The following is a 14,178-nucleotide window of genomic DNA, read 5'->3' as shown; positions in this document are numbered from 1 at the left end:
TTCCCTTTTTGTATATTATACATTATATTGTTAATAAATATTTTATTAATAAAAAATGTTGATAAATATAATTAAAGGTATGTTAAAAGGCTAGTTACGATGTTACATATTTCTGTGAAAAGCCAAGTTATAAAACTGCAATTAATAGAAAAAAAAATCTTTGGATCAAGTAATTCAGTGATTCAAGTCTTCAACTGATAAGTAAGCAAGTCAAACATTAAAAAGTTGTACAAAAATTACAGCTAGCTACAGAGCAAGCTAAATTATCCATGTTGACTTTGTTGGTCCTAAGCATGATTATCTCCCGTGATTCATCAATTTCTTCAAGCATTGCCCTTACTGACATATTTTGTCGCACTGTATGTTCTTACCTTCCACTTGTAAATGTTAGTTTACTGAAAATGTAGCACTATTTTTATTCTTGCTTCCCCACACTGAGCACCAAAGAGAACAGAGATTCCATTCACTGTTTGCACTGATTCTATTCACCAGCTTGCAGCAATTTAGTAGTATTCTATACAAACAATTTTACATACCTTTATTTTCTGGATTATTTTCATGCTTCGTGGAGATCATCTCAACAAAGCTCCTTTTTCAGATTTTTTGACACTGAACAAGTTCCTAAAAGGATGTCATTTAAAACTCTTGCAGAGAAGTTTTTGTCTTAGGATTTTGCTCCGTTTTGTCGTTGTCTTGTAAGGCATGCTTTCCAGGTACCTGTATTATTTTCTAACTTTTTCCTTCTAGAAGTATTTTGAAAAGAATTCTCAGGTGCTTCTAGATGTCAAGCATTATTAGAAATGTCTGGATTTACCTTTTTCTAAACCAATTCTCTTTGTTATTATCATCAAGTAACTTCTTTCCTTTTACTATCAAGAAATCCTGGAACATTTTACTACTATACATTTTTACTAATAAAAAACATTGAAATTAATTTGTTTGCTAAACATGAAAGTATGAAAGTACATTTTTACATCAACTTGTTATGTATGGTTATCCAATTCAGTATTTTTTAATGAGAATATCAGTGAACTTAATTATGATTCTTCAGAGGGCCAGAACTTCAGCTACTGTAAATGACAATCATGTTACGCACATTCAAAGGACCTGGCGCAAAACATTGATATTGCATAAGATGGAAATCTTAGTTAAAATCATCTTTTTGAAGACTGTCAATAAAGAAGCGATATGATCTGGCACATAATAATTGCAATCTCTTCCCTTCCCAACTGTCCCTGGGAAAAAAAACAGCTTTAGGAAACATGTTCATTTCCTGCAATAAGTAGTCATTTAATTAAAGAACAAAAGTAACAGGAGTCAAAAATGCTTGCAGCTGTGTTAGACATTATATAAAAAAAGAATGAAATTATAATACATTAAATTAGTTTTTAGAACATGAACTTAAGTGTTTTACAAACTAATTGTGGTAAGTTCAAAATGTCTTGTCAACGTAATACTGAATGACAGTGTGTCATGTCCATTTATGTCAGAGGCCTTGGAATGGTAAAGCCTGTACATGCACAACGTCTCCTTTTCCATGATAGACTGCAAAACAGTTTGAAACAAGTGGTAAAGGAGAGTAGTAGGTTCTTTCAAGTAGCTTTACTTCATTCAGTCTTTCTCAGCTGATCATCTCACTCCACAGGCCATCACTCTTCTGGCTTCAGAGTGAAGTTCATCTCTGGTGTTTCTTTCTCTATGTAAGTGCTGCAGAGTTTTCATCTGCAGAGTCCTCCTTTCGCATAAACATCAAGGTATCCTGGACTGAACTTTAGGGAAAGACTCATACGTTCCCTGATGTATGTTCAGCAGCAGTATCAAAAAGTAGACAGATTCTTCTCAGAAGAAAATTTCTATGGCCTGTGAAATCTAGGAGAAACAGAAAACATTTTTTATCAATCTACTTCAACATTCTTTAAAAGTACATTTATTAAAATATATGGTTTAGATTAACATTTAAAAAATATTAATTCTCTTTAAAGGTACGTTAACAGTATTGAAAACCATTAGCAGCTTGAAGTCTTAATTTTCACTGACATATTTCCACTTATATGTCATGACTGTTGTGCAGTTACATTCCTCAGGGTCCAGATAAACCAGTTTCCAATTATTTGGGAGTGCAAATGCAAATATAGGTGTGGAGCTTTGTATATTTTGTTTTGTTTTGTTTTTTTTTTCTTTTAGTAATTAGGCCACTGTTTGTCAGTGTCAATAATATTCTTTATTGGGCCGTGTTATTATTATTTTGTAAGAATAAAGCAAATCTGAGCTGATGCTTTGGAACATATGAGGGAAGATACACTGTTGGATTAATATATTATAGTCTTACATTCTGTCTGGAATAAATATGCTGTTGCTCTGTAGGCTTGTTCTCTTAGCTGAGATACGTAATTAAAGTCTCGGTCATTTGTGATGTTTTAGCAGTAATTGTAAATTGTAAGCCTGTATTGTGCCTAATATCCTGACCAAATTTTAAAATACATCATTTTAATCTACTTAAACTCCCTGGGTAGCTCAATTAGAGAAGGTATCTTTCAATTCCTGCCTTAAACTGCAGCCCACTCATATTTTCCCATCTCACTTGATCAATACGCTGGTATCTTGCCATACATGTTGAGCCTGAACCCTGTAGTTAGAAGGGCCGTAATGATGGCATGAACAGTCTAGAATTCTATAATTGTAGCATTTAGATCAACATACATTGTATTTATGATTCAAGTGTATTTGTCTAGATCATCTTTTCACTCAGCACACAAAGCTCCCTTAAGATCAGATTTGTTCCACGTTCAGAAACAAACACAGAAATGCAGGCCCAGACACTGCTGAAATGAGCCTTCCAGAATGTGAGACTGAACTCCAAGCTCCTCAGTACACCACTGGGCAAGCACCCTTGGGAATGCTTGCAGACAGGGCAAGAGTACACTGTGCTACCAACAACTCCCCAGATTGTCTTTTAAGAGCAACTGGACTCACTTAATAGACATAACAGAAATTGCAGGAAATAACTGACTGCTATTTAAGGGTTTTTTTGTTGTTCTTTTTTGTTTGTTTTTTCTGTAAGTGACAGACTCCTTTTGCAAGTAACTTAATGGCTGTGGAATCAGCTTTTCTCACAGTCATTCTCTTTTGGAAAATCCCAGTGTTTTCATAACTGTTTAGACCTAGAACCTGTAATCGGTGTTGTGATGAGGCAAGTATGAGACTCACTTGATGGACAGTGGCCTATGTGTTCAGACAGTGCCAAGCATCCAGGCCAGTTTTCTCTCTTGATTTTCCTGCTGGCCTGGCATTAAGTGTGCTTTCAGGGGGTGACACACATTCCAGTGGCAACTAACATTCAAGTGATACTGAAATCTACAGGCTGAATCTCTTACAACATTTTTTTCTTTCGAAACAAAAATTTTACAAGTCTTCTTTATGGGCATTACTCCCCCATTTATGAGAAAGTCACAGTGTTTGGGTTAGTGAGGTTACACGCTCAAGTACACTCCAGTATTCAGTTGTTCATCTGCTTTAAACAACATCATGGGGAGTTTTGTCCGTTTGTTTTCTCAATATTATACCCCTACATTTAAATTTTTACCATAGCTTTTGAATCTCAGTTGCAAAGTATTCAAGCTGAGTGATATTCTGGAAAAGGCCTGGGGTCTCCTCAGTACATGCTAATGTTACTATATATATATAAAAACCAGAAAAGCAAAGTTCGGAATGGAATGAGAAATGTTTCCATTTCCTTTTAAAATACATGTTCCTATGTTTCCTATGATCTTAGATCCAGCATGTAAGAGCAAAATCTATAGATTCAGGACTTAAAGAGACTAGTTATTATCAGGTAATAGAAATAAATGGCTAGAAGACTGACCTTGTCAAATGTTTGCTTGATGCGTGTACCTCCATTTCATTACTTTTGTATTCATTTAGCTCTTTCCGAATTGCTGCCTAGGAATTGAAAATAAAAGAGAGTTAAATAATTTTGTATTAATAAGCAATGTAAAATACCAGACTCGCAGAGCAGAACAGAAGTTTCATTACATAGAAATGATAGGTATTGGGCACAGCAACACATACTCTGCCAGTAGAGATGCTGAATATTTAGGTTTTACAGATTGCTGATGATTATATGGATAAATAGCATTTTTCTGACACTATGCACTGGCCAGTATGGTTACAGCAAAACATACAACGTTTACAGAGGTTAAATGTCCCAGAGGTTAAATGCCTGCAAAGTCCAGTGTAGCATTTTAGACAAAGTAAGTAGAAAGCAGTAGTATTTTAATTATGCCAGTACCTTATCAGCTGCTGATAGTCTTGTCCACGGTTTATCTGCTCGCCTGTCATAGTCCTGTGCTTTTGCCACTTCTACGTAATCACTGAATCGAATCAGGATTTTTCTGTCTCTTAGTTCATCAACTGTAGGTCTCTGATTAAGCTGCATTAAATAGTGTTGTAAAATAAAACCAATATTAATAACAAATGTTTCAATAAAATGTGCAACGTTTTCTGCTTCTCAACTTAGTGTGCATTTATGTATATGGAAAAAAAATACTAATTCAACATGGAAAAAGCACAACTCTTGGAAAGTCCAGGGAAATATTATGTCCTTCAAAGTATTGCTGGGAGGGTAACAGTTGTTTAAATGGAGTTGTCAACTACAGCACAGTGGCTTTATAATGGACAAAAGAAAATATTTTAAGCTTTAAATTGATAAAATGCATCAATTTAGAATAGGTAAAATAGGCATAATTAACTTGTTATGATGTAAGTATAAGGTTTGTTAAAGGTTTGCTTACTGCAGTCAGCATCAGTAAGAAGTTACTTTTCACTGAAAGGCTTTTCTACTGCAGTCAGCAGCAAGGTTTTCAGAACTGAACCCACTGTAAGAATTCCAGTTTAGGTTTAATAAATTATTGGCATACTTTGCTTAGAATTCCAGTGGGGGTTCCTGGGAACAGGACAATAACAAGATCTAGTTCTGATTTTAAGAATACCATAAATGCAAAGAGAAATTTATTGTGAGAGCACTCTTGGTGCTCAGCAAGAAGCCAGCTCTGCTACTGATTGCTACAAGGAATAAAGTACTTCTTTGCTGGCAGTATAGTTGCAAAATATGCAGTGTGCAAGCAAGTATTCATTTTTTGATTTAAAGTTTAAATGTAAATATTCTATCAATGCTCGTAGCTGAGACATGGTAGGTACTTATATAATTGACATACTAGATACCACATTCTCAGACAGTGCTGAGAAAGAGTTAAATTAAGGGAGGTTTTGTGTAGCAATGACCTCTAGGACTGGTTGATGTTGTATTAGCTTTCATAAATTTCTACAAACTAATGGAAGGTATTACAAGATTTTACCTTTCTTGTCAGTCTCTGTTTGATTTCCCTCCTTTCTTCCTGTTCTGTTTGATCATTTCGTTCTAGAGAGAATATTAAAAAAAAGATGATTTTCCTCATGAAGAAGATCAGTAGTTTCCAAAATTCCAGGCAATAAAAATTATATCACGGAAAAATTAGTAACTGGTCCTTAGTTGTCTGCTTTGTTAGTGCAGTACATCTCGCTGTTGCTCTACTAGAACATAGTTACCTCTCTGTGAGGACAAGGTACTGGTGCCAATGTCAGCTTTTCCTGTGCTCTAAACTCCAATTCCAAGGAGATTTAATAAACCAACAGCAGTCACACCAACTCCAATTGCATAAACTTTAGAAAGAAAATCAAAATATTCCATAGTTAATCATCAATTTTTATTCTCCATATTGCTGGAGCCATTATGTTGCTGTAGATGCTGAAAGGACTTATTGCACGAGCTTTGAGAAAAGCATGTTTTTTCCTGTAAAACCTTATTCTCAGGCTACACCTTTAGACAGTCACACTGCCCCAGCAGTTATCTTTGACTTGGGTGCTTTTTTCTCTGCTATTCAGGATGTGCCACTGACATTAGAACCTCTTTATCCTCACAGGTTTCCTTTTTGTAGCATTTCATTCTAACCTAAGCCAGCTAGCTTTTGTGTGTTGTGCCTATTAACATTCAAGCCGTGCTAACTCCTACACACTGGGTCTAAAAATAGACCAGAGTGCTGTAACATTGTGTGAAATATATCCTTTGCCTTGGGATACGAGGTAATGGCGTTTCTATTTCTAGTACTATCTGTTACTAAATTAAGGCATGAGCCTGTGACCTGAACAAAGCTGCAGACCTAGAGAAAAATGTTCAACCATTCTGGGAATCTCTAGATAACACTGTGAAGTTTATTATGCCATTTGCTTTCGATATTTCCAATGATAGGGCACACACATCATTTTTAATACTCCTTAAAAAGACAATAGCACTACAGATGAGTTTCCAAAATGGTAATTTTAGTAATGAATTATTCTCCCATATTTTTACACACGTTACATTACACTGAAATGCCATCATAAGTATCTGCTTAGAGTAAAATAGTGCATAGCCACAACTGACTCTAGCAGAAATGTAAAGCACATGAATACAAAATATTATAATGTGCTATATTAAAATTCAGTGGCAAGGCATAGACATTTAAAACAGAGACAACTAAATAGGACAACTAAAATTAGTGCCGTGTCAGGGGTGAGCAGCAGTTTAAGTTTGTTATGTTTAAAAGGAGAATATAATTTTTAAAGTAGAGTGCATTCTAAGATGCAGAGATACGTGCAAGAATTTACTAATATGCTTCACCACATTTTAATTCACCCCTTTTAGAGTAGATATTCAAATCTATATGTTTTTATTAAAAGAGAAGAATTGTCTGTGGCATAGTGCCTTTTAAGATATCACTGTGATGAGATGCACTGAGAGAATTCCAAAATAAAACCACAAATATGAATTTCTGATCAGAAAATTATTTTCCAATTTTTAAGATACTAAACATGCATAGTGGCCCCTTTCTATGAGATATTCACACCGGCTCTGGGCTTATTCCCAGCTCCGGTAAAATGCTGAATGTGAAAACACAAGAAATAGTTAGTTTAGAAAAAATAAAGCAAGATTTGATAGGAACTGCTAACAAGGGCATTACAAAATTCAAGCATTGTTACAGAGACAAAGCAGAGAGGTTTTCCCCATCAGCATCGCTCTGCCTACACACAGATCTGCTCATTACTGAGGGCTGCCTTTGTAAACCTGAGTAGAAAGAAGCTCCCAATTATGAAGTGGCATGTGCAGTTCTGTAATTCGTTTCGCTGCTCTCTGAGTTATTCAGGGAATTCTTAGCTGTGCGTGACATGGAAACAATTCCTGGTGTTAAGAAAGAAGTGGGGATTTTACAGAGTGATTTAAGAGATGCTGCCTTCTTGAATGTGAATGGAAGCCTTCTGCTGAATACAGGAAGAACACGTGAACACCTGGGTCTTGATTTTAGTTCATAGGGTTGCCATGCTCTGTGGTAAACCAGCAATATTGTATGATTAAAGTAAAGGAAGCAGAAGAAGTTCAACAAAACTGTGAGAAAGTGTTGGCTTTACATTTTCTTTGTAAGTCCTACTTTTATCTCAGAACCATCTCCCTGAGGGTGATAAGAACAGGCTCTCATTTCAATTTTATTAAGGTTTGTTTTAAAATGGCTTAGTGGTTGCATTTAGGCACTTGGAATAAGCTTCCCATTTTGAAGGAGCCATACAAAGGTGAATTATTAGTCCTTAAAGCAGCTTTCAGGGTAATGTTGCTTCTGTTAGCAGTGTGTATTATTAACATCAACGACGTTAAGAAACTTAGGAGTCAACTGTACAAACACAACCTGGAGGAGGTTGTAGTGATTTCACTGAAGGGTATTTATACTGCTACAGCTTTGGACATCAGACCCAGTCCAGGTGTTTTTAAAGTCCACCATAAGATTTATATCCCTATTAATAAAAAGAGAGTTTACTGATTTCCAGATCCACTCAAAACTGTGATTTGAGTAGATTTGTTGTATCTGTCCAGCCATTTAAGATGACTATTTACACAAGTGATGACCTTAGCTCTTACAAGATGTTTAGCTTTTTATATAATGAAAGAGGTAAATAAATACAGCTGGCTATGATCTCAGCTGAACCTGTATAAAGCCTGAGCAACTGAACTGAAGCCAATGAATTTGCTCCATGTTGGAAGCACTTTAAATGAGATACAAATCTAGACCAGTATGTTTAGCTGGCATTCAGGAAATATCTTTAATTCTGCTTTATCTTCTTTCTGCTTTATCTCTCTGTAAGCTCATTATATGAATGTATTCAAACTTTTTTATTATTCAAGCTTGTCAGTTTAACCCAGATTAAGGTTGTAACCAGCATACTTCAAAAAGTAAACATAAAGGAACAGATTTTTCTCAGCAGAGATCCTTCCTTAGCAAAAAAAAAAAAAAAGATTTTTAGAGGCGATCTTAGGCACTGACTCTCAAAAATCTGGCTCCACATGTTTCAGAATCCTGGGTTAATGGTTCTTCTTGTCTCTTATGTAGATGACAGGTGAATTTAGGCCAAGTTCATCCATTTATATTTTCAGAGAATGTATCCTGTATGTATCCTGTTTCTCATTTAGCTGTGCACGTGTCAGATGCATCTAATTTAACCATGCACAACGTATGCATTGGAAGAGTACTGAAAATATAAGTTGATTATGGAGTTTCTTTTTGTTAGAACTGAAATGAAATCCCCAGTAACTTCAATGGCAATAGCATAAGCTGTTTGTATGAACTATTAAGAAAGTTCTGAGACAGCAAATTATAGGTAACAAAATGTAGATAACGTTTTTTCTAGTTAATTGCAATCATATTAATAATTAATTATGAATTAAATACCAAAGGCAGGATTGCTTGTATGACATAAACCACATTCTATGTGGCTTTGTGTTTTATTTGTGTTTAATGAGAAGACAATCATTTTCACATCATTCGGGTGTTGGTGGTGGTGGCGGTTTTTGTTTTGTGTTTTTTTTTTTTTTGTTGTCAACACTAAATAGACCATAAAAATAAAAGAAGCAATATACTTTTTCTTCAAGCAGATGACCTCTTCCATTCTCTTGTCTGAGATTCACAGCAGAGAAAAATCCAAAGCCCTTTCCCTTCTTCACCTAATTTAGAGAATTCCCAATACATCTAAGGAAAGGGATGCATCATCTGTTTGATGCCTGGGTCAGAAACTTCAGGAAAAGAGTTGCAAGCTTCTGCTTTGTGTTTATTTGAAAGATGTTGAGCACCATTCCTGTGTAGCAGCATCTGTAAAAGGCTTGGAATTGTCCCTCTAATAACTCTAATATCTCAGATGATATTTCTTTGTCTTGTCTTTGGGAATGTCCTCACACCTCTGCAAGGATGCTTTGTCTATTCCACTCTAGCCTTGCTGGTATTCAATGTGCAGTTAGCCATGGCAGTCCATATCTTGAAAAATGACAGTCCAAAGTCTCATTGCACTGTGTGACACTAAGATGCTACTCCCCTCTCAGATATCCATAACAGTGTATTCGCAATATTGAAATATTGTGAAATATTGAAAACTGAAAATTGAACGAGGTACTATTTTCTGTACTAAATTGCATGCCTTTATCAAAGTGTAAATTCTGATTTCTGCAATACTTGAAACCCAGGACATGTTAAATATGAAAACTTTTAGGTACAGAAAATAATCACAGTGAATGAATTTCTCTATAAAAGAATATGTTCTAGAAATATAATCATCAGTTTCAAAATATATGAATAAAATACTAAAAGAAAAAAATACTCACGTTTAAGTATATTCCTTCTTTCTAGCTCTTCAACAGCAGGTCTTTGGCTGAGTCGCCTACGGAAAAACACCAAAATCACATTTTGTACCATGCTTGTTCTTTGGAAAGTCTGCAGTATTCTGAGTTCTGGTTGGTGTTTTCCTTGTGTTTGTGGGTAGAGGGGGAATACAAAATTCTTCTGCAGGACTCAAGGAAAAAAAAAGAAAAAAAGAAAAAAAAAAAAGACAAGAATCTCAGCACCAGAATGCTTTCTTGTATTATTTTTCCCAAATGTCAGCAATGCAGACAGAAGTTATCCTCTAGTTTGCTCTGCTCTTGGTAGAATGCTTCTTCATAGCGTGCATCCTTTTCACCGTACTTCCCAGACAGTCAGTTGGAACCAGTGCCCTCCAACAGTTAAATTCACTCTCGAGGGGGTTTTTAAGGTGGTTATCAAAGGAGTTTCATAGTGATCTTCTGTAGCTATCACTGCTTCTACCTTTTAATCTCACGCAGCAGCAGGCTTCCTTTTTTTCTAGTAACAGCAGTGATGCATCCTGACAAAATGCAGACTTGCCAGAAATAAAGCTTTCTTGTGGTTTCCCGACTACACGTTTAATAGACCAATCCAGCAGCTACCCTCCTGCCTGCTGCATAAAATTCGTGTGCTGCTCACAGCCTCATGCTGTCTGAACAGAGTGTCTTATGCTGTTTCACCTCCCCTTTCAGTAGTGCTGCTTCAGGATTGAGTCTTCAAATCATATGATCAGTGCCACAGCAATTTTATTCTGCATACTAAATGAGATTTCCCCATGAGACACTGCTAATATCTGCAGAGAATCTCAGGTAATCGAACCCCTCCCCTAGGCAGACACACACACACTACATTTGCTAGCTTTAAAGTAATAATCCAGCAAACAGATCAGAAACAGTTTATGATGCTTTCTGGCCTGCATTCTGGCAGCATCAGGGATTCTCATCGTCTCCTCTGTGGCAGGTTTTACCAAGCCGGAGACTGAAGTTGAGACAAAGAAATACAGCAGGGATCGCACTGCAAAATACGGTTGCAGTAATTACCCTTTGCTGTGTACAGAAAATAAAGGAATAATTATAAATGCTATAGCAAGATCTGTATTTTATCAAATACACAAGAAATGAAAAAATAAAGTAACTCTTATCAGACTGTTAAAGAACAGGTAAAAGTGTGTAATTCTAATTTCTCCTAGTTTTGTAAGCCTTTCCAAATATATCTTTAGCATCAGCTCTGTGTTCATATGTTATCAGATCAACAGCACAAAATATGAATGCCACTCCTTGTCCTTTTCTAATTAATTTCCTTGTGATCACTGCAAAGGCCAAATTCTGCTCTCATCTTCAGCAACAAGAATGCATCACAACTACTATACCAGATTTACACCAACAGAAAACATAGATGGGGAGCTCTTGTACTTGGAAACACCTGTAGCCTAATGCTCATTCTTCTTACCTAATATCATGTATCACCTAAGATTTTTCTTTCAGTCTCTTCTCTACAGAATAATGAGACAGATACTCCATCAATGGAATTTGAAATAATCCAAACTGAAATGCTGAATGATGCTGAAATGCCCTACTGAAGTATTGAAACATAGATTTTTAATTCCTGTTACTCCTTCACTTCTCCCTCCTCACTCATTTCCCTCTATATCTCAGAAATGATACCGCTCTGACTAGGTTTTGTTTGAAATAGATTAATGTGCATTTTATAATATAAAACAGGGAAGAGTAACTAACTGAGAGTTTATCTGGAAATGAAATGTCCACCCGATGTACTAATCACATGCTGGTCTATCAAGCCATTCATAATTACAACCCTTCCATGTAAGATTTATAGATTCCCCTTGAATCTGTACATTTCAGAGGCCTCCTTTAAACTGAAGGATTAAAAGCCTAACAGAGAATGATTAAAGCATGATAAGTATGAGAATACATATGTCTATTGAATGCTCTATATAAATTTACATATATTGTTACCGTATTTATGTTGGTAAATTATTTAAAACCCTATTTCCATTTAGTCTTCAATAAATATGTGGTGGGTGTGCAGAGATAACATACTTCTGTGTGTATCCTCAGTTTTTCCTACAACAAAAGTCAAAGGTGCAGGTACACACATGTACATATATAAATATATATGCATGACAGGGCACTGCATTTTTATTTGAGTTTTTCATAGATGTAGACCACATTTTCCAGCTTTCTTTTTACCACATCTACAAAAACAGAAATGACCTATTCTTAAAAATAAAGTTCGAACAAGTTCTAAAGTTCTATTATTTATTTATTTCTCCCACACTGTTAAAACACAAAGTCCCGCCACTGCCAAAAGCAGCGAACGCCCCCCTTGCGATGAGCTCAGCGTCCTTCCTCTCAGGAGCTGCGCTGTGGAGAGGCGGCGCCATTTTGGAAACCACCGCGCCTCAGGGCCACCTGGCCTAGGGGATGGCGTCCTGCCTCTCCTCTCACCTTTGAAAGGAAAAGGTACTGAGAGAAACTAAGACTCCAGAGATGGGATGCCCAAATCTCCTGTGCTTAAATAAAGGGAAACTCCAGCAGAATAATGTTATTAGCAGGCTTTGTATTGCAGCCAGAGGATGAAGTAGGCATTGGACACAAAGAAGTCTTCATAGAGGCTAAGAGCTGAACCCCCAGTGTCATGATCTCCACAAACTGTGCACAGAGAGGATTTTGAAGTACAGAGCCACAGGCCATTCTGAGGCAAAGTGCTAGCTTGTTTCCTCTGGGTTCAGCAAACACCTGCCTGCACCTGTGTGAGGGTGGCTGCAGGGCTCCACCCTGGGCCTAGCCCACACCCAGCCTGGGCACCACACTGCCTCACAGCCCTGTGGGCAGGAGCTGTGCAAGGGCCTGAGGTGAGGCTCCACCGCCACTGCAACACTGTTGTGGCTGTAGCTGTGGATGCAGATATGGATACATGGACATCGATGGGTGAGTCCTGAGCTTTCAGTTTCTGTTGCTTTCATGTGGAGACTTTTGGCCCTGCTGGGGCTTTATGTCTGTGAGGTACTGTAAACTTCACTGGGAGTGCTAATGTAGTGCACCACCTTGGTTACTTCACAGTAGTGGTTTCTTTTCAATTGAATTAAATTTACTTATGTGTTTTCTCTTACTAAGAAGGGCATCTGATTAATGCTGTTGTGTTTTTGAGAGATACTAAGATCTAGGTATGGGGTTTGGTTGCATTATCTGTTCAGGCAGAAGAGTTTCCTCTGAGTGCCTGCATAGAGCCAGTCATTATTGCAAGGGTCTTGAAAACTTTCTTGAAAACTCTGAAGTAACCTGTAGGCAAGTACTGTTTCTGTCCAGTTCCCCTACAATATAAATGTCATCAATACTACCGCATTTCATCTTAGCTCGAGGAATTTGCTTCCCCCCGATTTACACAAAAGGCTGCCGCTAGCAGAGGTAAGGGAAGGTGAATCTGAGGGAAGCTCAGGGAAACTGAGCAGGACTGGAGGCACCAATGTCATTTCCTTGTAAATGGTATTTGGATGTGGTCCAACTGAGTTTGCTGTAGATGTGCCATTAACACTCTAAGTCTAGACCAAAGTGTTGAATCAAAAACGTGAATATTTTCTTTTAAAGAATGGTAAAGTCATCTCCATGAGTTTGGGGTGCTGGGTTGTTTGTGGGACCAGCTGTTTCTGAAGCTCAAAAAAGTAACAGCTTACATGTTATTGTTATTCTATGCAAAACAAACAAACCTTCAAGCAGCAGGTGTTCTTCAGCTGTTTGAAGTTTGGAAGGTGTTCTGGGAGGTATTTTCAGAATGTTTTCATCAGTAATTGCTTGGATTATGTGGGGTTGAAAAGTGGATAAATGTACATATTTGCTTAATCCCATGTCTCGGTGCAGTGCCCCTCCTGAGGGCAGAGGAGCAGGCTGTGGCAGGATGGTGCAGTCAGCTGTGGCTGGCCCTGTGAGCAGCCTGCAGGTGCGGCCATGTGTGCTCCTGGTGGCAGAGTACCCCAGGTGCTGGGAGCCCACACGTGGGCTCAGGACGCTTGTTTTCTCCATCCAGTGTGCACATGGGAATCCTGTGAGGTTCATGAATGCCCCATGCTGGCTCTGAGAGGGGCAATGAATCTGTGAGTGTCTGGCTGTTTCCCTTGATGCACATGTGCAGTGCATAATCGTGGCAAAATGATTCTATGAAAACAGGCTGCCTGGGGGATAACAAGCACGGTCCCCAGTAACCTGATGGGTGGGGAAGTCTCTCTTGGCCGGTCTGGTGGAGTGGGCTGCAGCCCTCCTCTGCCAGAGTCTGGTTTGAGATCCCACTGACTACCATACCATGTCGGGCATGTGCATGAGCACAGGCACTGTACCCTTTTTCAAGGGGACACTAATTGCTTGTCCCCTCTGGAGCAAGGTCACATGTTCCTGAGCCCAATAACTCTCACACGTGCCTGTGGTTGCTGATCAAT

The 14,178-nt window shown here is 37.7% G+C and overlaps 1 protein-coding gene across 2 annotated transcripts in view; it reads right to left on the bottom strand.

Moving 5' to 3' along the window:
* Nucleotides 1-1,265: 1,265 nt before the first annotated feature.
* PHACTR3 (phosphatase and actin regulator 3) overlaps nucleotides 1,266-14,178 on the bottom strand; it is a 106,512-nt gene continuing 93,599 nt past the window's right edge. For both annotated transcript variants that reach the window (XM_035343647.1, XM_035343648.1), the window contains exons 9-13: nucleotides 9,713-9,768; nucleotides 5,355-5,416; nucleotides 4,289-4,429; nucleotides 3,863-3,939; nucleotides 1,266-1,869 (exon numbers count right to left, since the gene is read on the bottom strand). In XM_035343647.1, coding sequence (XP_035199538.1) covers nucleotides 1,854-1,869; nucleotides 3,863-3,939; nucleotides 4,289-4,429; nucleotides 5,355-5,416; nucleotides 9,713-9,768 — 352 coding nt within the window. In that variant the 3' untranslated portion in view covers nucleotides 1,266-1,853. The remainder of the gene's footprint in view (nucleotides 1,870-3,862; nucleotides 3,940-4,288; nucleotides 4,430-5,354; nucleotides 5,417-9,712; nucleotides 9,769-14,178) is intronic.

Source organism: Oxyura jamaicensis, chromosome 20 (assembly GCF_011077185.1).
Source record: "Oxyura jamaicensis isolate SHBP4307 breed ruddy duck chromosome 20, BPBGC_Ojam_1.0, whole genome shotgun sequence".
NCBI lineage: Eukaryota > Metazoa > Chordata > Aves > Anseriformes > Anatidae > Oxyura > Oxyura jamaicensis.
Note: the sequence above shows the minus strand (reverse complement) of the source record. Positions and strands in the feature narration are given on the sequence as shown.